At 45.3% G+C, this 22,634-nt stretch overlaps 1 protein-coding gene across 2 annotated transcripts in view; it reads left to right on the top strand.

Moving 5' to 3' along the window:
• The window catches only part of CCDC85C (coiled-coil domain containing 85C), a 115,667-nt gene that overhangs the window by 63,874 nt on the left and 29,159 nt on the right, over positions 1–22,634 (top strand). For both annotated transcript variants that reach the window (XM_054197908.1, XM_054197907.1), the window contains one exon: positions 6,613–6,689. In XM_054197908.1, the coding sequence (XP_054053883.1) occupies positions 6,613–6,689 (77 nt within the window). The remainder of the gene's footprint in view (positions 1–6,612; positions 6,690–22,634) is intronic.

Below are 22,634 nucleotides of genomic sequence, written 5' to 3'. Positions count from 1 at the left end.
GCCTTCTGTCCGCAGCCCTCACACCCATTTGCGTGCTTTCACGGCTGCCTTTAGTGATATTTTCAGAGGGGATAAGCTGGGTTGGAGCCTGGGTGCCAGGCTGGAGAGCTGCCTGTGTTCAGTGGGGACAAGTGCCTTGGACACCGGCAGCATCCTCCAGGTGCTGGAAGAAATGGCTTCTGCCAGAGTCAGGGTGAGAGTCGCTGCAGAGCTGGGCATGCCGAGGAGAAGTGAGGAGCACAGCCCTGGTGGTGCTGGTAGCAGAGGGCAGCACCTGCAGAACTAAAGTAACTCAGCCGTGGCTTTGGGTGTCCCTGCTCACATTTGAGCCATCCACCAAGTTAAGCCTGACGGGAAAACTTTCCTCATGCACTAAAGAGGACGTTGGGAATGGGGTTTGCTGGTATGAGCAGAAAGATGGGGGCTGCGTAGGAAAAAGTAAGGGTGGTGGGTTTGTCCACGTCTCTGAATAATTTCCTTTAATGACATTAGATAAAATAGAGACGTGAGTTTCATCTGCTTCCCAGCTGCTGTGAAAGAGCGCTGTTGCCTTAATAAATCAACTTCTTTACAAGATGTAACCGCTCGCCCATTTTTCAGCCTGCTTGTCTGTGTCAAGAAGCAAAACCAGCAGAGCAATACGGCTCTGAAATACGGTGCTGAAGGGCAAAGGTGTGATAACGAAACTGCCGACAAACAGCGAAATGTTTTATTGAGCACAGGTGAAGGCCTTTTTATGAGACGATCTTTGATGGAAGGGGGAGGAAACGAAAATGTCGGCATCCCATCGCGCGAAGGAGAAGGCGGCAGCTGGCCGCAAGGTGCAAACCTGGCAGAGCGTCACTCCTTCCTGCATCTTTCCTCCTTGGGCTTGGATTTGGGAGAATCCCTTTTAGGGGTGCTGCTTTTTATGAGGAGAGGAAGAGCCTTGTTTGCAGGACATTGACAAAATGTGGTTGTGCTTTACTGTCTTAAATCATGCTTGACTCCTGGGGAGAAAACGCAGCGGGGGGCAGCGGGTGTCCAGCCGTGCTGCTGCGGGTGTGGGGCACCTCCGTGGTGGGGCACGTGGGGTCGGCGCTGGAGGGGGGCACCACAGTCCTGAGCGACCAGCCAGCGCCTCCACAGGACACTGCCTCACCCCCTCTTTGTAACAGACATCAAAAAGTCAAGTCAAACCTCAGTGGGATGCCATGGAAGAGGAGTAAGGCTCTTCTGTTGGCTCAAGTCTGCTCGTGCCGGGTTGTTTTGTGTTGTCCAGGCTCAGTGTAGGGAGCGTCCTGCTGTGAGTGGGTCCCATCGGAGGGATCTCAACAGCTTCCTCGTCTCACGGACACCTACATTGACTAATCTTTCCTTGCATCTCTGCTGTGAACCGCCCAAAGTAAAGGGCTTGCATTTGTTTCCTGTATTCGTTTAAGTGCTCAGGCCCCGTTAAGAAAAGGTCTTAAACAAAAGCGTCTCGATCCCAACCGCGTAGCTACCACGCAAACCTGTGCTCTGCCTGCTTGTGGTTCGGAGAAATGACATACAAGGAAATAAGAACATTTCTTTGCTACTGTCAAAATAAATGTATAATTTATCCTATTTACCCCTCTGACAGGTTCCTCTGAAATCTCGGATGAGAATGGGAAAGGTTCCAGTGTCTCCAAGTGTCTTTTAAAATGACACTGCTCTGTGCTCTGCAGGCTGAAAGATTGTTTTGATTGTTAAAACAGTTTCTAATTTATGTTTTAAAAAAGCTTCAGGAGCCAGGCGGTTCCCTGCTCTCCCAGAGGCCATTGAGTTAAAACAAGGTAGAGTGATTTGTCTTGCCTCAATTTAGCTGTAATGAGTATTAAGTGGTTTATCTATGTGGAAAAAAGTTACTCAGCTAGATTACATCCAAGTTGAATTACACCCTGTTCCAGATGGAGTATATTTTTTAAGACAGTAAATCTTGTGGAGGGTGGGTAATAACAGTAATACTCCTTCCTGGGCTGGAATGCGACTTTTCTACCTCGCGTGGAGATAATGGGCAGAGTTACATCCAATTAGTTTTTCAAAGGCTTTGCAAAGAAACGGGACTTCAGGTTTTGCGGCTCGGTGAACAATTTAGCTTCAAGCATTTATGTTGTACAAGTGAGCGATGGCTGATGGTGATTATGGTTTTCACCTGTTTTGCTGTTGCGGGTGCAGGGCACGGCGCCGGCTCTCTCCCCGACCTCCTCTTTTGCACCAAGTGTGATGGCTGCGACAGGGAGGGTGTTGGGTGGAAGGGGAGATGTTCTGATGGGAAATTCCTTCTCTCTGGTGCCGTCTGGTCCACTCAGGCATCCATTGCTCATGCAGCTGGTGCTTGCGGCCTCCAGGAGTAACTGGAGGAGGACTTTGGCCCTCATGGCATCCCAGGCGGCACCGAGTGCCAGAGCATCCTGCTAAAAAGCTTATCCTTGACCATGTGTCCTTGACCATGTGCCCTTGACCACCCTCCTTGTCTGCTTCCCTGATACTGTGCCTCCCCTTCACGATACCACACTTCTGCAGAGCCAGCCGGCATGGTTGTCCGGACAGGGTAGGATGAGGTGTCAGGCCACCAACAAGGCACCAGCAGGTGTGGGTGGACCCAAAGTTGGTGCCACAAGGTGGTGGCCGGGTGGGTGGGCTGGGGGTGCCCAGGTCTGGGAGCTGCTCATGCCACCGAGGAAAGTGCCCATGGGCTGGTGAAGGTGGAGTATGGCTCACAGGTGGTGGCAGGCTTTGACAAGGCAATGAGGACCATTCATTAAATTTCTAATGAAGGGGATGGATGGGGTCCGAGCAGTCCGTGATCCAGCTCTGCTGCCTCTCCTGGGTGAGTCAGCAGGGCCGTCCTTGCCCCAGGGCACTGGGGGAGGCAGGAGAGGCGGGAAACTCACTGATAAGAGGAAGGTCAGAGGCAGAAGAATGTTGGGAATGTGTTTCTTGATCTAACGTGGGAGAGACCCAGCCTGGGGTTTCGCTCCGCAGCCCGGTGGTATTACTGCCTGCTGTCCTGAGAATTATGGCATTTTTTAAACCTGAGATCAAGATGCAAATGACTCATCTGGCACCTACCTCAACACAGGCAGGTCCAGAAGATGGAGGCAATTCTTCTCTGAGGGTACAGTGAGGATGGTGATGGCTGTGAGCACTGTTTTCTCAGCCTTTGCCTGAGACGGAACGTCTTCTGATGAGAAAACAGCTCATTTGCTTTTTTTTTTTTCTTTTTTCTCCGTATATTTTATGCTGCTGTGGGGTGTTTTCTGGCTGAGGTCAGACACCGGACATGGTTTGGGGTTGAACAGTGGTGTTTGAAGAATTGTAGCAAATCTCAGGGCAGGCTTTCAAGACTGAGGGTAGCTGTAGTGTGCATTGGCCCCTGGGGAGGCAAGGCTTGCCTTCCCAAGGTGCACCCTTCTTTTTTCAAGGGATATGAAACCAAAGTGAGGAAATAATTCTCTCTCCATTTCCTTTTCTTTGGCAGCCATGCTCAATTCTTTCCATCAACCAACCAATCAGTCCTTGTAGCATTCAGGGCCCGAACACAACAGCTTCTGCGTCACCGTTCATCGCTTAATCTTAATTTCCTGTAGCTGTTAGCAGCGCTGGAACCCACCACAGGCACGTATTGGAACCCACCACAAGCACCTGGTTGCTCACCAGGTTCAGGTTTCCAGCCTCCACCTTGGGTAACTTCCCACTGTGGTTGAATGCGGAGCTGCTGGAGAGGACCTCCTGCAGTTTCGCTGCCCTCCCTGGGCACAGAGCTGTGAGAAAGGGTTTGTTTGCGTCAGAAATAGTTCCCATAAGCTTTTTCTTTTTTTTTTTTGGTTGCTGTTCTTTGCACACGAGGGGTGTAGTGGTCCACTGTATAAACACTTAATAGTGATAGGAGAGTACAAAGATGAGGGGTGTACTGCATATAGCAGGCTTGGGAAACAGGCTTGGACTGCTAAGGGGCAACAGGCTTGGTCAGTGCTGTGGTTCTTGTGGAGCCTGTGTCTGTTACCAGCATCACATCGAGATCTTGAGCGTTATCTAGAATTTTTACACTTGTTTATGCAAGCGTTGCTGCCTATGCAATTTATGCACGCAGAGACTTTGCTCGGTCTGGATGCATCTCTTGATTCCCAGGCAGGCGTGGATGGAGCTTCTACTTTGACACTGTTTTAAACCTTCCTTGAAGCTGCTTTGAATGTCCTGATGCTTTGAGGTAAAAATCAGGACCTGCTGTATCAGGATGGCTGCATTCGTTGTGTAGAGGCACTCAGCTTTGCTGCTGCTGCCCTGGCAGCACGCGGGTACCGTGAAGCTGGAGGGCAGGTGGGGAAGGACACCTTATCTGACCAGATCTGCCGATGGAGGCTGTTGGATCCAGCACATGAGTGGAAATGGTGGAGTCTCTGTTTGTCTTCAGACAGAGGTGGAGACTGTTCTGGGAACTGTTTAGCCAAATGGCCGTTACTGGACTGAATTTAGGTGTAAGTTAACAAAGTGTGGTGGCCTGGGGCACAGAGGATGTCAGACCAAAGGGTCCATGGTCCTCCTGGCTTTGTGTTTAAGAATCTTAGACTCCGCTCTCACCCTGCTGGAGGACAGGTTCATTGCTAATTTGGAAAGTTGTTCAAGCTGATGCTGAAATCTTGCTGACTTAAGCACTGATCTTCTGCCACATTATACCCGCCACCTTTTGATATGTATGGCTAAATTCACGGCGCTGTTGGCACAAGGCCTTCGCAGGGAAGGTGCTATGGACTGATCCTATAACCTACTTGGTTTGCCCTCTTCTCCTCTGACCTGGAGACCCCTCCCACGCTGGGGTGGTTGTTGGGCAGAGGGAGTTTGTGGTCCCTGCAGCTGAAGGTGATACTGCTGTGAGCCTTACCACCACTTAAACTGTTCGCTGAACTTACATAGCTTCCTACGGTGTCTTCTTACCCTTTTTCATGAGGACTCCTTTGGATTTCCTGGGTTTGGACAAAGCACAATCCAAACAAAAAAGTGAGCAAGTTTCCTCTGAGAGTGTTTGTGCTTTAGATGGGCACTTGACTGCGATCCGTCCTGCTGTTCCTTTCTCTGTGGTTTGGCACTTGTCTATGGCAGCGCTTTTTCAAGCATATTCCAATTTTTCTCTTGAATGGTCAAAGCGCTCTCAGTGATTAGCAGTAGCTTGCATGCTAGCTCTTCTGCTAAACTGCCCCCGGAGTGGCCAAGAAACGGCATTCGGGCTTGTGCCGAGTGCGTTCGGCAGCTCCTGGCAAAGGTGAAGATAAGCTGTTTAGCGCAGGGCCAGCCTAAAGCGTACATGTGTGCGGGGGCATGTCTTCATCGGCGCAGAGATGCGGGCGGTGGTGCCTGCTCGCCATGCTGGGACTGGTGATCCGGAGAGGTGCCGGCAATCGGCAACATGCACTGGCATTGGTTCCTCACCAGTTCCCGCTCGGCGAGAGGTCCTGTGGTTGAATAGTGCCTTATGCCGTCGCGGCCTAATAAATTAAATGAGGCAAAATATAATTCCATTTCGCCTTTGTGTGGGAAACGTTAGAGTTTTTTCATATGCTAAAGCTGCAAAACTCCCTCCCTCTTTTCCTGCTGCTGTAACAACTCACAGCCTCTGCTACCGAAATTACAAGTGGAGGAGGAATTTTGCAAACATCCAGATGGGTGGAAGGAAATACTGCAAACTGCTAAGCTATAATGAAAAAGGAGAAAAGGTTTTCCCAGGTTCCTTTATTTTTTTTCTCCATGAAATTTGCAAACGGGTTGCTTCAAAGCCCATTTCAAAACAAACCCCAGATGTTCTGAAGAGCAGTAAGCCACCCACAGAGCTCTCCTGCGAGTTATCTTCCACGCCGGGTCACCCTATCTGGTGTTGCTGTCTTGCTGCCATGGTAAACTGGCTGTTACATTCCTTCGGGTTGAATATTACCATTTTATTAAGCGGGGCTATTCTGTGTTTTATTGCCCTGGGGTTTTTCTGTTTAGTGTCTCGTGCTTCCACTGGGAAAAAACAGATGTCCTGGGTGGGCACTTGTTGCGTGCGTCAGGCCGTGAGCGCTGCTGCTCCCTGGCCTTGCAACGCGCACGTCCTCCCCTTCCGTGGCACTGTGAGTTGCGGCAGCCACCTCCTTGCAGAGCGGTGCCAGCAGCTTGTCTTTGTGAGGGTTTTTTTCCAGTTGCTTTTGAAAGAAAAAGGCATGTGCGTGGAGGGGTTGTCAATGCAAACCTTGAAGGAAACGTCGTCTTCTGTTGTTGAGCATTTTGGTACATTTTAGATGAATGAGAATGGCTTTCAAAGCTAGGAAATTGCTTTTATAAAATTACAAAACACAGTATTTAAACTTCACTTTCCTTCTGTACCCACCCACCCCCAGCCCCCCAACCTGGTGGCACTGGTACAGGTTCACAGAAGATATTGCTGTTGCTGAATCTCAGCTTTTTTAGTGGAAAAGACTTTTGGCAGAATCCCCTCCTCACCCTATACACTTGGGGTTTTATTCGTTAGACCTTTCCCAAACTTGCCTTCCAGGGAGTGGGAAAACACGTTGCTATCTGACAGTCCTTGCCTGTAACGCAAGAAGCTTAAACGTATCTTTTTCTCTTTTCCTAAAGATTCGTCTTCCAACTACATCAGGCAACTTGAAACAAAAGTGAAACTGCTGGAGGATGACAACAAGCTTCTTTCCCAGGTAGGTTTTTTTTTTATTGCCTAATAGATATTAATGTGTCTCGGTTCTCCTGTTTCTGTGGAGTTGTGTCTGACTGCCCACTTGAATGCAGAAGGGCTTTCGGTGGGTATCCTGCCAGGGGAAGAGCATAACGGTCTTTTCGTATCAACCCCCCACTGAATTTGGTCTCCTTTTGTTTAAAAACAAAAAAAAAAAAAGAAAAGGAGGAAAAATAAAGTAAACCCTCTGTTAGTGTCTCTGTGTGTTTTGGAGAAGCATTAACGCCTCCCTGCGGAACACCTTGATCCACCGCTGCTCTCAGGGATGCTGCCTGTGCCCTTGCTGTAGGATTTTGTCTTGCTTACCCATTTACATTGACTTTTATCTTGTTGGCAGAGGAGGCTGTAGTCAAAGCCTTGGGAACAGTTTTGTGCAGTACTGGCTCCCAGCTTTTTTTTGAGATCCTGCTTAAAACCGAACAAGACCTCTCTAAACTGGTACTTTTTGCTTGCATCTGCCCTTCAGAGTGTACTCCACGTGCCACTGGGCTTTTCATCCCTGCTGGCGCTTACCTGCCTGTGTACAGCAATGTCAAGCAGTGGGAAGAAAAGAGTCATTCTGTCCACTGTGTCCCCTGGATCCCCCCCGTAAAACTCAGCACTTGGTGTAAACAGGGACAGCTTTGCTGAATTCAGTGAAATACTCCCTATTTAATCCCTCAGAAAAGTTACCCTTTTCCTCTTGTTCTTTGCATCCTTTTACTGTTGTATGTTCTACCTCCCTGGCATTTTAAATGTTTTTTCCTATACTTTGCTTCTTACTTCAAGCACTGAGTATCACAGTCATTTTGTCCAAGGTTCTTTACAATTAGAAGGACCGGAAATAAAAAAATCTCCCCTAATTATTATTTTTTTAAAAAATACCTTTTTGCCAATTCGTGTTGTGCTGTTTGCGTTTCACCAAGTTTGAAAACCAACTGCTCCAGGATCATGTGTTTCTAAAACATTCCTGTTTTTAAAAAAAAAAAAAAAAAGGCTCTATGCTTACTGACATTTCAATAGAATAATTTTGTCAAACCTTATTTTTACTGAAATGCACATTTTGGCCTGACTGTGAGTTTTTTTTAAAGATTATCCCCAGTTTCCAGTGTACTCATTGGCGTGGCTACCTATGAAACAAAACTCACAAGGCACCGAAGAGTTAAAACCCAAAAAAGGGCACTCAACTCAACTGCTACCCAGTGGCTTCAAGTATGAATCAATTGCTAATTTAATTTTAACTCCCTCTGTCTTTCTCCCAACCCGTCAGTGAGCTGGTGGCGGTCGAACCCCCCAGACTATTTAATCAGAGCTATTGATAAGCAGACGGGCTGTGCGTGGGCAGCTGGGATGCTCATGGATTCGGGGACGGCCTCGATGCGCCCTTGGCCCCGCTTCGTCCTGCCACAGCTGAGCACATTATTCCGTCGGATCTGCCTTATGAGGTCAAAAAGAAGTGGTTGGTAATTAATGGGTGGTAAATTAATAGGGGCTGAACAGCTGCCTGGGCTTATTGCGTCGGGAGGGTGCAGCCCATTTAGTCTTGGGGTGCGTGAGCCTGAAGCATCAGCCCTTCACCTTCGTGCTGTCCTGGGTGGGAGGGCTGTGCCTTTTCCTCCGCGCGCACAACTGTCCTCAGGTGTCCTCACCTTTCAGGCTGTGTCACTGCAAACGTTTGAATCCCAAAGGGAGGGAAATGATCTTAAAATAGCTCTCTGCTCTGGAGAAGGCCAGTCGTCCCCCCGCCCCCACCTTCCACCCCGGCGGCAGCAGCATGCGCCGATGCCAGCCTGGCTGTGACGTTGTGTGCAGCCCCTTTGCGATGTCTTCATGGCCCTCCAAAAAGACCATGATCCGACCTATTTTAGATCACGCTCAGGAATTACCTCTTTTTATCGTAAGCAGGGAGAACGGCATCCTTGGGGCAACAGGAGAAGTGTTGGAGCTTCCATGGTCTGGGTGAGCTCCCTGGGGATGCTGAGCTGCATCACCTCCAGATCTGTCACGTTACAAACCTAGATTTGTAATTTTTTTTTTTCTTTCAATGAGAAAGGTGAATAAAATCTGTATAGGCATAAACTCACACGTCGCTCCCAGCACTTTTCCTGGAAAAGAATAATCCATTTACCGTATTCTGACTTGCTTCATCTGATTGGAAAGTGTTTAGCTGTTACCATGCGGATCTTGGGATAAGACTCCGGTCAAAAAGGATCCTGGCAAACTTTCTCCTGTTTCTAAAGTTGCCAGGTGATCCTGGCCGTTTGAACTCTGCAATGCCAAACGGGCTTGTCAACACCAAAGTCACATTTTAACTCGGTTTGGCTTTCTCCCCGGGAGTATTGACATTGCAATAATATTTGCAGCCCGGTGTCAAGAAGTTCTATCACCAGCCTGCTGAGGAGTGATGAAACCTGACGTCCTAAGTAACAAACAGTGTCTGTGCATTAAGGGATTAACAAATCAGTGCTGGTTATGGAAGTCTTCCTGGCTTCTCTCCAAGCGCTAAACATAGAGCTGAAATAGTGCTTCATCCAGAGCAACCGGAGAAGGCCGGTGCCACGAATGATATTGCAAGCCTTACGGAAGGATTTATATTACAGTGGCTGGTGACACAATGCCCCTTTGCTGACTGCTGCATCCTGAGCGAGATTCGAGATTCATTGCTTTATCTTCTTTGGCATTTGGGGTGTGAAGCTATGCTGGGAGGTGGTGTCTTTGTGCCACCTTCAGGCATGGAATTAAGGTGGTGAGGGGGTCCCCAGCCTGCCCTGTTTTCTTCTGCTTCCCGACATCTCCTTTCTCCCTAAGCACTTTGGGAGAAAGTCTCAGTGAGAGAGGCGAGAGGTCTCTGTCCTGTGCCCTATGTGTTACCTGCAGCGCAGGTGTGCTGGGACTCACACCTCCTCTTCTCTGGTGACTCATTTGGACAGATTAATGGAGGGAGCTTTTCCTCCCCATGGGAGATCAACAAGTACCACCTCACGAGCTGCACTTTGCAGTGGGAGGAAAGTAAATGGAGAAGTGGACGTTATTCATAATAGCTGTATATGGATTTTTTGTGTTTGACTTCTTTTGCTTTCTAGGGAAGGAGATGTGTATTTCCAGTTGGCAGATGAGCTGTTTCTGACATGGCTAACCCATCAGTAACCATCGGTCTTCCCATTCTCCTTCCTCTGAGGAGAAACGACTCCAGTTTTATACCTTTCTTTGACGCAGGTTTACACTGCAATGTTTTCGTGGCATGGCCATATTAACTAGAAAGTCGTGCTCTTGGATGGCACTGCTGTGCTGGCAAGATCCCTGGCAGCAATTCTGACAACACCACAGCATTCGTTGCCCTGGTTTATACTTGTTGGGGAGATGCTGTAGCGAATGCCACTGCCAGAAAAGGCCTCTCCATGGCTGCTCACCGGTGCTGGTAGGTGTCTGTGGTGTACCCACAGTGGCAAAGACCCCCCAGAGCAGGTGGGGACCTCAGTGTCCTGGGGTTGATGATGTCAACCTTTCTCACAAGTGTAGCTGGTTTCTGGAAGTTTTAGTTGAGATATAAAGAAGGTGAACGTAAGCTCTGAGGAATGTTGGGTGTGGGCTTTGGAGAGCTTCACAGGCATCGCTTTTATAGTCTCAAATTCCCTAGGGAAGAAGTGCACTAAGTTCTGCTGCGTTCGTGCAGTTAATCTATGCAACATCATGTGGGAGAAGTCCTGTTTTTCCTCTGTGTCATTGTGGGGAGTGCCCGGGAGAGCTGGTGTTAACCTGTCTTTCATGGTGTCTGCTTGACTAGATGAGGGTACCTTTCGTATTGCTAAGATATAACCCCGGAGATGGGAGACCATATTTGCTTTCCCTTCCTCTGAGCTGAAAGTGTCCAAGCAGAAAATAGGCTCCTTAAGCCACCTCACACTGCCCCTTAAACTAAAAATGAGTTTGTAATTACACCCTTTCCCCTCAAGATTAGAGAAACCCGTGTTTATGAGCTTCGGGAGCTCCAAAGGTCAATTCTGCATAGTTTCATAATTAATGCGTACGTTTTAGAGATAATAACAGTGACAAACTTCTGGGCATTCTTTCACATTATTCTGCATTTTCAGCTCATTTGGTATGATGGCAAGGATTGGGAACTTTTAACTAAAACTGAAGGTTATAGGTTTTGTGGACTCATCACCCTGTTCTCTCTTCTCATAACCAAGTGCTGTGCACCGCGGGCTGGCTGTTGGGTCTTCTTCTGGTTTATAGTCTCTGCTGAGCTGTGTCTGGGTTTTCCAGGAATGCCAGAGGCATTTTCCTACTCAAGGATGCCCAGGGCACATTGCACACCTTTGTTTCAAAAAGCCCAGCTTTGAACAGAGCAGATGTATTGGGCAGATGAGACTCTGAGTAACTGGGTATTCGGCAACGAGGTCCTGGTGCATCTTTCAGGGAAAATTTCACATCCCCTGGTGCAGAACAGAAATACAAACAATTCTTCCTAGGGAGCGGACAGCCCTTTGCATTTATGAGGCACATCAGAGTATTTAATTAAAATCACCAAATAGACTTCAGTATTACCAGCATTTCAGAGCATTTCAGTATCTACTCACTGATTGGGATTGAGAGTATCCTTGGAAGATCTTTAGAGCATCCCTGGAAGGTCTTGAAAACTGTGGTTAGTCTTATTTTTAAGAAACTGCATGCTTAGCTTGGATTAAAAGAAGGCTGCAGCTGTACAGATAGTAAAATAATAGTAACTAATGCCTGTGAACACTGCTAGGAAAACAGAGCTGAGGTTTTTGAGCTAGGAGCTTCCATGGTAAAGGCGTCTACAGGCTGCCTCAATTCTTCTTAACAAACACGCACTCAGCAGGCAATTTCTAGCATATTGTTCTGAAAATGAGGGGGAAAAAAACTGAACCCCAGGATTGAAGAGAGCCTGAGAATCATTAGCACTGCAAAGAGCAAAGATGTAAATGCCGTTCAGCGGAGAGCTTGATCTCTTCCTGAAGAGCAGAGGATGGAGGAGAAAAAGAAATGGCCCACCATGTGCTGGCTGGCTCCAGGAGAGTCGGAGTGCAGTTTTCCTCTTCTGTTTTATTATCAGTCGCTTTTGTGCCAAGTCTGCCACTAACAATTCCTGCTTGTGGAGTTGCCTCCCAGCTCTCGGGGTTGCTGTAGGGTCTTAACGTTGGGGCCTCTCCTTGGTTTGCGGCTCCGGAGTTTTGTTGTGTGGCCATGGCTTACGCCAGGAGCGTTGCACATGCTCATCACCAGCCGAACAAAATTACAAACCTGTCTTATTTCCCGAAAGTCTACCTACTGTTTGTGTGTGAGGAGGGTAAGTATAATTGCTTTAATTTCATGTCTCACTAGGGAAATTGGATTTTTTTGTAATAGTGAGCAACTCAGACATGAAAGCTTTCCAGTGCATTTGGTCTCCATTTAAATTCAGAATACTGAAGGGGACATGCCCTAGGTTACTATATTACCGTTTTTATGCACTGTTTAAATGTTTAGCTGCATATTAATTTTAACTAATCAAAAAGGAGAGGAATATTTGGGGCCTCCACATATTCCTTTCAAGTCAATGGTGAGACTTTCTACAGGACTCCGTGCATTTTGGAGTACAGCTCACGCAGAACCAGATTTTCATGAGACCTTCTCTCATGAGACTTTCCATGAGACCTTTCATGAGGTCTTTCATGAGACCACTCTCCAAACTGATTTAGGCCTCTAATTACATTGCATTGCTTACATGCATAAATGCAAGAAAGATTAACAGAATCCCCCAAATGTAGCTCCCTTAGCTGTGGCATCAGAAGCCTCAAGAATACATAGCACGCAGAACCAATCTATGTCCAAGCGTGTTTCATTTCACCTCCTTTTATGAATTCAAATGACAAGACTGATCCGACCAATTTGCTATCAAGTAAAAGGACTTGAAATTTAAGTAAATAATATATATTTATTGAATAAAATTGTGTCCCGTTCCCCCTAAATAAGAGATGTACACTTTTATAAGAGCAGTTCAAAGATGCCTCAGCATCTCAAAATCATCCAAAATACATTCCAGTCCTTTAAGACAATGGAGTTCCTTCTGTTGACTTTGGACATAAGGATTTGGTGTGCTACCTACCAAAATAAATATTCTCTTGGCATTCACCTCACATTCATGAGTAGGAGCACACCTAAAAAGCAGGATCAATGACAGAAATGAGCTTTCGCAACTTGTAATGAAAGCTGGATGGTGTCCTGTGTGTTCTGGGGGGTTGTCACCTGTGGAATCAAGGGATTTTATGAGAATGTCACCTGGCACATATAAATAGAGCTCCCCAAAACCTTAGGAAATTTAATTCAAGAAGTTCTGAATCCAGAAGGTAAATAACAGACAGAAGCATACAGTGTTTATTGAATCTTAGGAATTTGAGAAAATAGTATAATTTCTTGCAACTTAACTAATGTTTTGGAAGGACTGGAGCTGAATTTCTGTGTAAGAGCGCGAGTGTGTGAGAGCTGCACACGCACAGCTCTGCCATGCCCCATTTGTTTCTGTTGTGGGTAAGCAAGAACATTGGGTGTAATGAGGCTCCGTTTAACCTCCAACTGTGAAATGTGGGATTAGTCATATCCTATGCTTAACCACCTTTGTAATAATTTCACTAGATTCTGCTTTTTTTTTCTGTGTATGAGGACAGGGTCAGGGAAAAAGCTCTTAATTGCAGTTAGATCAGGCTATGAAGAAGCAGCATTTTGTGTCTTCGCAATGTGTAGAGAGGTTCAAAGCACACAGATTCTCAGTGATCGGTCCATCTGAGAAGGACTGAAAAATGTTTCAAGGGGAAACTGAGCAATAGCTGCAGAGGCTTAAAACCAGATTTTTTGCAATAACTTCAATGACAAATTCAGAACCAGCTCAAGAAAAATTCAGTGTCCAGTACCTGAAAACAATCTGGGGAAGTGTGGGAAGGGTGTTAATTGTTCATGCTTTTGGACAAAAAAAAAGAGGCTTTACCCAAAACTATATGTTTGTGACAATTTTTTTCAGTTTTATTTTGCTTTTTGTGAAGCCAAAAATGCAAATCTAAATCTTTATAGGAGACTTTTAAAGAACATTCAAACTGTCTCATAAAGATTAAGACTGTAGCTGATTCTCCCTGACTATTTGAGTCCTGGTTCATCAGAGAGCTTTGGACATCTGAGTGGTCCTCCAGAAGCGAGGGGCTCGAGTGTCCATCCTGCCCTGAGCGCTGTTTGAAAGGAGAGAAGGCCAGCAGAGCCCTTGGCCAGCCTGGTCCCAGCGTTAGTTAAAGAGCCTTTTCTGATTTATGAGAAGGAGCTTCAGGTCTTTGCCTTCCTCATTCCCAGCTCCCTCATTTTATGGGATGTGGGGGAGTGCCTTGAAGGCAGCCCCAGCAGTGTTGCTGTGGCTGAGCTTTTGGGAGGAGACGCAGGGGTTCACTTTGGCCTCGTTGCCTGGAGTGCAGATGACAGAAGAAAATGAAAGGTGACTCCAGGGGATGATCCAGTGAGTTTATTCGTGTGCTTAATACCACATCCGCATCTACATCCACCAGACGGGTGGAAGTGGGGCAGCATTCCTTAGCTTCTCCATTGACATCCCTACTGAAGGGACTGATTTTTGTGCTAATGAGCCACGGGTGGGCTCCATTAGTCTGAGGCTCCTAAACTCATTGCGTACAAGCCACAGACCAGACACGTCAATGGTTACAGTTCCATTTGGCTTTATCTATTGAGCTGCATTTCTATTTGGGTTATAGGCTGTGATGCTTGAATCTCGGCTGCGCCAGCCCGTATTCTCTCTTGAGCAAAGCCTGCCAGTTGCGTGATTATAATTATATACTGCAATTTGGTTTGAGCTGATTATCTGAGTCTCCCATGAGTTATGAGGTTGATCTTTCTCTGCTGATCTAAAACAAGAGGAAAAAAATACAGACACTCTTGAATATTAACAGAGTATTAAAGTTCCCTACCTCAGTTGCTGCAGAGAATGGAGAGGTTTGAGACTTGCACTGCTTTTATTGCCTGTACCCCACTGAGATACTAATAAAAATATTTTTCAAAGAGTGGTTTTACATGGCAAAATCTGCTAAGCCTCTTACTGACTGTCTCCTGCTATTTATTAAGCCTTTCCCAAAGTGCTAGCTCCCCTGACGATAGGGAATTCCAGTTGTCACTATTGCAACACGGTGAAATCTGCTGCTTTGCCCCTCCAGCCTGTATGAATGCAGCTCGTGATATGAGGGGAAAGTTAGAGGGGGGATGCTCGTTCCTGCATTGTCTTTGCGAATGTCTGGGATCCAGCCATGGCACAAAGTCCAAGTGCATCCTTACAGCTCCCTGTGCTGCTGTGGTGCAAGGGCTCGGTCTCAGGATCGTACCGTTTCCAATTCCACATGAACAACTGAAAATGGCTTTACTGATGAAACCGGCCGAGGTTGTGCTTGTGACCTGCTGGCTGAATCCTGGAGGCAGAATTGGGAGAGTAGGTGTCTTGGCAAACCATTGTCCCCTAAAGCCTTTGTCACAAGTCTAAGGAATGATCCCGGGATGCACCGCGTGTGCAACAGGGATATAAACCAGTGTAAAGGAATTTAATCTCCTCTGTTACAGAAAGCTTGTATTATTGCATGACATGGAAGATGTTAAATAGTTTTAATCTCATCCCTTAATTTTTTTTTCTTATTTGCAGAGTTCTTTCAAAATCAAATACGTTGATTTTTTTTATTGCACTCTCATGTGTGTAATTTCCAGCTTGCCTGATAAATGCCGTTGAAGCTAATGGGACTCTTCACATATACTTAAAGTCAGATATGTGCTTTGCTGAGCTTATTTTTGCTTGAATATGTCTTGTAGTGATAACTGCAATTACTGAACCTTAATTCAATTATTTGCTAGCTTCACACAGCGAAATGGCCCATCCCTCAGCTTCCTGGTGCATGGGACCCTAAAACATGGATTAATGAGATAAGGAGGAAGTCTCTGTGCGAGGTTATGTGGTGGGGGATGTTCGCTGGGGCACAAGGCCACCTGAAGGGGCCACACATGCATGGTACCATTGCAGGGACCGTTGCCCTGGTGCCCCTGTGAGAGCTGCCCAAGGCGCTTTGCAGCATCTCCTTCGCATTATTTGAGATGCGTTTCTGCTTTGCTTTACCTCGGCAAAACGTCGCGGCTCTGCTGGGCTTACTAAGGATACCTCGGGGCAGGTCGTTCTTCCCAAGTGGTGTGTTCTGATCGTGCCATTGAACTCTGTATGGTGAAATGTCCGTAGCTGTGAAGAAGAGTAAGGTGCTCAGGCTTTATCAGCTGTTTGTGGGGTCACCATACCCTAAATCGGGATAGTAAGACGTTAATGTTTGTGCAGATCTGCAAGGCTTTGTTCATTAATATGGGAAGAAGGGGTTGAAGTTCAAATATTGACATTATCTTATCAAGTGCTGCATGTAAGACCAGCTTATTTTGGTCATCTGTGGTAATGATAAAGCTTTTCCAAGATGATAAAGTAACTTTTTTCTGTTACATTTCCAAATGCATAAAGTTCTTCTGTTCCCTTCTAGCTGGCTGACTGCAACAGCTTGCCATGAAATTTCAGTAAGGTAGAGAGAGCTCATGCATCCACAAAACCTTGGATCTGGGGGCTGCCTTTTAATATTGCTGCTGGTTGTTTGGGGCTCTGATTGCATGTTCTTTCACATGCTAATGTTGACGATTTCCATTTTTTATCGTCTGAACGCATTAAATATGTCCCTAATTATTTTTTATTTCCCTCCTGTACTTGTGCAGAAGGCGTTGGTTAGTAACATCAAAGTTTTGACCAACTTTAAATCAAAGCCATTTACCTACCTGAAGAGAAGTTGGTACTTTTAGCTAAATTGCTGCAGGAAATAACAGGAGAAGATTTTGAACTAAACCTTCCATTTAATTACCCAGTTGCAAACAATGGGTTGTTGAGTGTCAAAATTGAGGCAGTTTCAATTACTAGCACAATTATGGTTTAGAAAATTGTTGCCGGTAGGTTTAAGAATTTATATTACAGTGACAGGCAAGTAATTCAGGTAATGGGCAGTAGAAGAGTCCATAAAGATGAAAGCAGCCTGGCCCAGTGGACTGAAATAAAACCTTCCTCCTTTTTCTCTTCACAAACATATATAATCAAAAGTCGAAGTCTCAGCGGAGTTTTCTATCTAACATCCAAGATTTACTAGAATGTGAAGTAAGAATGACATTTTTTTTCATATAGACTTTTTTTCATATAGAGAATTACCCAAATCCTTATGGGCTTACATGGTTCAGGATGGGATGCCCTTGCCCTATTGCTAAGGGCAATATTCACCCTTATATTTAACTGCCAGCTAAAGGAAATCCTGTGCTTTGTAAACAGGTAGAGTAGCCTCTAAAAAATGGAAGTTGCTTGTCTCTCTGAGGGCTGGGGGATGGTGTGGCGTATTCGTTTGTCCAAAGAAAATCTTCAGAACTGGTGTCAATAAGGGTATCTTCTGTTGTCAATATTGAGTTTGTCACAGTATTCCTGTCCGTCTAGTTGCACTTCACGTTAAGTTACATAATTTCTTCTAGTGTTATGTTGAACAGCAGATAAAATAGTAATAAATTTAAGTGGCGCGGTGTGTAATCTGCTGTCTCTTGAGCTTAGTGCCAGTGGGTCTGCGTTGTAGGAAAACGAAGCTGATTATGGCAAAGCCTCCAAAATGCCAGTCCTCTGGGCAGTCTGCTGTCGGTGACTCATGTATACTTGATCCTCCTCTACATTCCGGACACATCTTTCCATCCCTTTTAAAAGGGATCCCCACACCAGAGGGAAATAAAAAGAGGCTTTATAGGACTCCTGGCCTTTGAATTGGTGCTTGGTTGTTATTTTTTAAACGGCACGTGGACCAGGGGAGGAAGCTTTCACACTGCAGGAGGTTACAAATGAGTTAGGAAGAAGTGACGAGAGCAGCATCTCAGGTGCTCAGCTGTAGCCCTCAGGTGCCACCAGGGCTGTCCCTCCTGGCCCCTGCCATGCACCAGCGGGATGTGGGTCTCTGGCATCCCTTCATCCCATATGCCGAGCCTCCGCCGTGCCTTGGATATGCTCGGGCACGGGATGCTGGGGGGCAGACACCTGAATTGCTCCAAGTGACCCCACAGCCCCTGGGGAGAAGGGAAGGCGGGACTCTTTGTAAAGGCTTTCATATTTCCACAGGGCACAGGGTCAAACTGATCATTTATGATTAATTATATTTTTTTTTAACCTCTGTTCAGCCTCAGGCTGTTACAACTTAGGCGAAAGGAGAAAATAGTGTTTTCAATTAAAGGCTACTTATGTAACAGCCCTGTTTTGAATGCTAATTCATGAATTACTGGAAGCTGACAGTGTCGCTTTTTAATTTTCCTCGGTCACTTCAGCATATAATTCTAATTGAAATCGTTCTGTTAGTTGTTTTTTTTTTTGCTAATCTCTTTCATAAATGCTGAGAAATATCCATCAAGTGAATTTCTCTTTCTGTATTTAATTTCTGGTGAGAATGGTCCATTTTGTTACATCAAAGTGTTTCAGAATTAAATCCTCATCTTCTTTTTTTCTCCCTTCCAGCAGAAGTAACACTGAAGGGTAACAGAAAATTTGTCTACCTTGTCTATAAGTTTTCAACACTTTATCTTCACAGTTGGTTCAACATGACCACAGCACTGATCTGACTTTACTGGACAGAAACGGAAAGGGAAATAAATGTATCTTTGTAATACTTTGACCTTAAAATACCACAAACACCATCCATCTTCTTGTGTTATTTGTGTTATTTTCAAATTGAATCACTCAGCACATCAGGTCAAAAAGTCAGAGGCCACCATTTCTTCTCCCTGCTAGCAGGATAGAAAGCTTTGATAGGAACAAGTGTTTGCTGATTTTTAAAAAAAAATGTAGTTTTAGGCTTTGGTAAGTTCCAAGACTTTAATTTCTATCTGAAGTATTTAGAATGATACATTATTTTTTAGGGAAATTACCTACCACTTTCCACCTATGTTAACAAGCAAATTGCTTCTGTTTTCTAGACAGAGAAGAAGTTGGGTTTGCAGTCCGTTTTTACTAAAAACTGGATTTACTGGTCCTATTCTTTTCTCACCAATATGAGTAGGCAAAACTCCCTTCCCTGCCAGGAGGGGCATGTCTAGGTCCAGTTCTTTCCTAACAGAGCTGACAAAGATCTCGGGCGTTGATCCAAGAGCAGTATCTTCCGGGGTCACTTCAAGTTCTGCCTAGCTGAGGAATTTAGCAATAAATGTCATGTCATTATTTCCAGATAATGAAGAGTTACTGTGTCTGAGGGACGGCTGTGGAGCTGTCGGTGTTGGCAGTGTGTAGCACAGGTTTGCGTTGAAGGCGAAGGTGTTGTGTCTGCAGAGGCTCATCCCCTGCTCGTCGGCCGGTAAAGGGAGGCAACACAGTGTAGAGCGATGCTGAGTTACACCTAGGGGAGGTCTTGCACTTTCATACCACTGTGCAAGTCAGGAGATACTTTCTTTTTCTCTATTTCCTTTCCTTTTCCTTCTTTTATTTTTTTTTTAACATTTGGATGAAAGTAGCGTTTGAAAAAAATTCACAGTAAAAGAGCAAGAGCTCCTCCAGAGTAGTCAACGGCCAGTGATTGGCGTTTGCAGGGGATGAGCGTGTTTCAGGTTATGCAAGTTGTAAATTTGATCAGGTTAAGTAAAGATGGACTATGAGTCGCCACAGCTCCCCCTTGGTCTCCTTTTCTTTCTCTGTCCCTCCCCCTCTCTCTGCTCCTCAGCTTAGACAACATTCCCAATGAAGGTTCAATCGAAACAGCACTCCCATGGAGTTTTAGTTCAGATGAAAATGATTTTGCTGATAAATTCCTTGAAACTCCAGAAATGTGAAGTGATTTTACCTGAAGGGTAATTTATTATAGACATGTTGCCCATTAATTGAGATAACCTCCAACAATGATGATGAACAGAGATGATCAGGGATTGTACTTTTAAAACGCCGTTCTGACTAGAAAAGCAATTTGAGATCCACTTACATCTCAGTAATGAAAACTGGGTAAGGTAATAAGAGATTTCATTTTGTGAGTGAATTGACAATGCAAATACCAGGATTTTTAATTTAGGTTTAAGTGGAGTAATGGCTACTCATTTTGATGCATCATTAGCCATATTGCTTTTTAATGAGGGATTCACTTTCTTTTCCTGGTTAGCTCTAATACTGATAGCAAAGCCCGATGAATGCGTAAATGTTTAGGGAGGTCTGATGAATATGTGTCACTGCACCATTTTAATTTAAGAAAGGAAGAAAAAGCAGTTTTCCTTCTATAGTGAAGAAATACACATTTGCTTTTAGTGCAAGGGAAATAAACAGTGCAGAACTGTGATTGGTAGAGGCCGTTGTAAAAAAATACATAGAGTAAGATACATTTTGAAACAAATTCTAGAAAATATAGATGGAAAATTGCATTGAGCGGAGTGCTTGTGAAGGGGCTGGCTTTTCTGCTCGCAGCAGTAGGAAAAAGTGGTTCTTTGGCCATCTCCAACATGGATGCGTTAAAAATAATGGCAGGTGAAGGCTCTTCTTCCCCTACCCAACCCACTCCATGCCCCAAACACCTCATTACTCTTCTGGATGGATCTCTGTTTGGCGTTTTTATTTCTTAGACGTCTTTTATTTTCTTTTTATTTTCTTTTTTTTTTTTTCCTTTTTTCTTTCTTTAATTAAGAGCTTGTTTTGATGTCCATTGAACTCAGTGGGAATCTTTCCATCAAATTGAATGCATTAGGTCAGCTTCATAATCAGCAGTCACTGAAACAACCTAACAGTAGTTTTGTCACACACCAAGTGCACTGTCTTAAATGGGATTTGCTTAAAAAAAGCAATAGAACTAATCCATTATGAACACTTGTTAGAGCCGAGTTTGGACTGTATTTGTGTATTTACCAACACAATTTCAACCAATTCAAGCCAAATTGAAATTAATGCAGACTCTTGCTCCAGGCAGGAGCATAGGGCAGTTAAATTAAATCAATTTAAAGTGCATATTTTTAGCCACAGCAGTATGATATTGTGTGTTGAGCAGACTTAGGTCTGGTTGCCGTGCTCCCTTTGATGGGCGAGGCGTTTTGACTTTCTAGGGCAACCTGTAGTGTGATGAAACACATGCTGTGTCTAATTAGACCAACCCATTTGGATTTGGGGGTAAGAGAACAAGTTTCTGGGAGACAAATGTCCACCAAACCTCTCCTTCTCATGCCCATTTCTACACTCCTGTTTCTCCATAAGCACGTGGCACCTTGCACGTTGCAGTGTGGTTTGCCGAAGCCTGAAGCAATCTGGGGCCTCTAAACACTGCTGCAAGTCCTTCTGGAGCAGAGCCTTCGAGGAGATCCGTGACCCCTGTGATCTCCAGCACAAACCTACAACCTCGCGTTTTCGCTCCTCTGTTTTCTTCTGCTTTTCCCTTGCCCATTCGTCACAGATGTCAGGGAGAGGTGCACGAGCTCCTGAGCTGACAGGCCAAAGGGGTGGGCAGCAGAGAGTCAGGACCTCCCCAGGAGATTGCTGTCCCCTGGTGAACGTACAATAGTGAAGAAGGGGTGACACACAGCAGGGCCGTGAAAGCATAACCAGCCAGGGTAAAATCCTTTCAGGATAACCACCAAGAGACCCCTACACATCACGTGCCTGGGACAATGCCAGTAAGGGTCTTCTCATCACCTACCTTTGTCACCTTCCTTTGGAAGTATTTAGCTCCCAGGCATGGTGGAGGGAACTCAGTTTTGCAGCAGTCACTTTTTCGCTTCAGGAGGAGTTATCTCCTTCAGATCTTCTGTCTCTGACTCTCTATTGTGAAAAGCGAAAGAAAGGTAGGCCACGATCTTCCTTTCAGGTGCCACCTTGTAAATCCAAGGGAATCCCAGACATCCAATATGCTAAAGTCATTCCATATCACTTGACTCCAGGTTAACCTCCAGGTTGACCCAGCAGTTCACAGCAGATTGGGTGATGCAGGACTAGTATCCGTTTCTCATGGTGGCTTTCTTGAAAACTGCCCTTCTCTTTACAGCTTGTAAAAGGGAAGTTGATAGGGTGAGTGCGCCAGAATGGCTGTGAGAGCGCTGGGTCACAAAAGCTGAACGTGTCCTAAACAGGCCACGTGGCTACAAGAAAATGTTTCTGATGCCGATAAAAAATGATGTATCCACTCTGAATGCACCGATTCTTCTCTGCTAAGTGGGAGCAAGCAATGGAAATGAACTTTCCATATTTCTAGAGATCTGTACACAGGCACAGTCCCCAAAGTCTCGGTTATGGTCAGGTCTTCGGGGTTACTGAGGGGTTTTTATATACAGTAGAGCTGATTTATGAGATTTCCTGTTAAATTTTATTGCACCAGTGGCTTTTCTTTGGTTCGTTTGAAGTAGAAAACATCATTTCTGCAGCAAATGCAAGTCAAAAGTCTTAATGGAGCATAAAAATCTAAAAGGTCATGATTTTATAGCTTTAAAATAGAGGACAGTGCACTGCTTGATACTCTTAAAAATACAAAAAGTTAATGAGGATGTTTATCTGTAATAAAAAGATATAATCTTCTCCCAGAGCTTTGATTTTGACTACTTGTGTTTTGGCTTTTTATGGGTATACTTTTATAAATTAGAAACTCTTCTCGTTCTAAGACCGTCCCGTTTCAGATTCACGGAGAGAGAGAATAACACAAGGCAGAAACTCTGTCCTGGTGCGATTATTCAGTACTTGACACCTAGTGCTGCTTCTCCCTTGGCGTGCAGACTATTGATTGCATTTATCTGGTTTCTAGGGTCATATAGATTACCTTTATTTATTTGACTTTTTGTAAGAACTGTGGGTGTGTGCAAATTTCTAACCAAATAAGAAACTATTCCTGTCACAGACATTTTGCAGGCT

Source organism: Rissa tridactyla, chromosome 4 (assembly GCF_028500815.1).
Source record: "Rissa tridactyla isolate bRisTri1 chromosome 4, bRisTri1.patW.cur.20221130, whole genome shotgun sequence".
NCBI classification, from domain to species: domain Eukaryota; kingdom Metazoa; phylum Chordata; class Aves; order Charadriiformes; family Laridae; genus Rissa; species Rissa tridactyla.
Note: the sequence above shows the minus strand (reverse complement) of the source record. Positions and strands in the feature narration are given on the sequence as shown.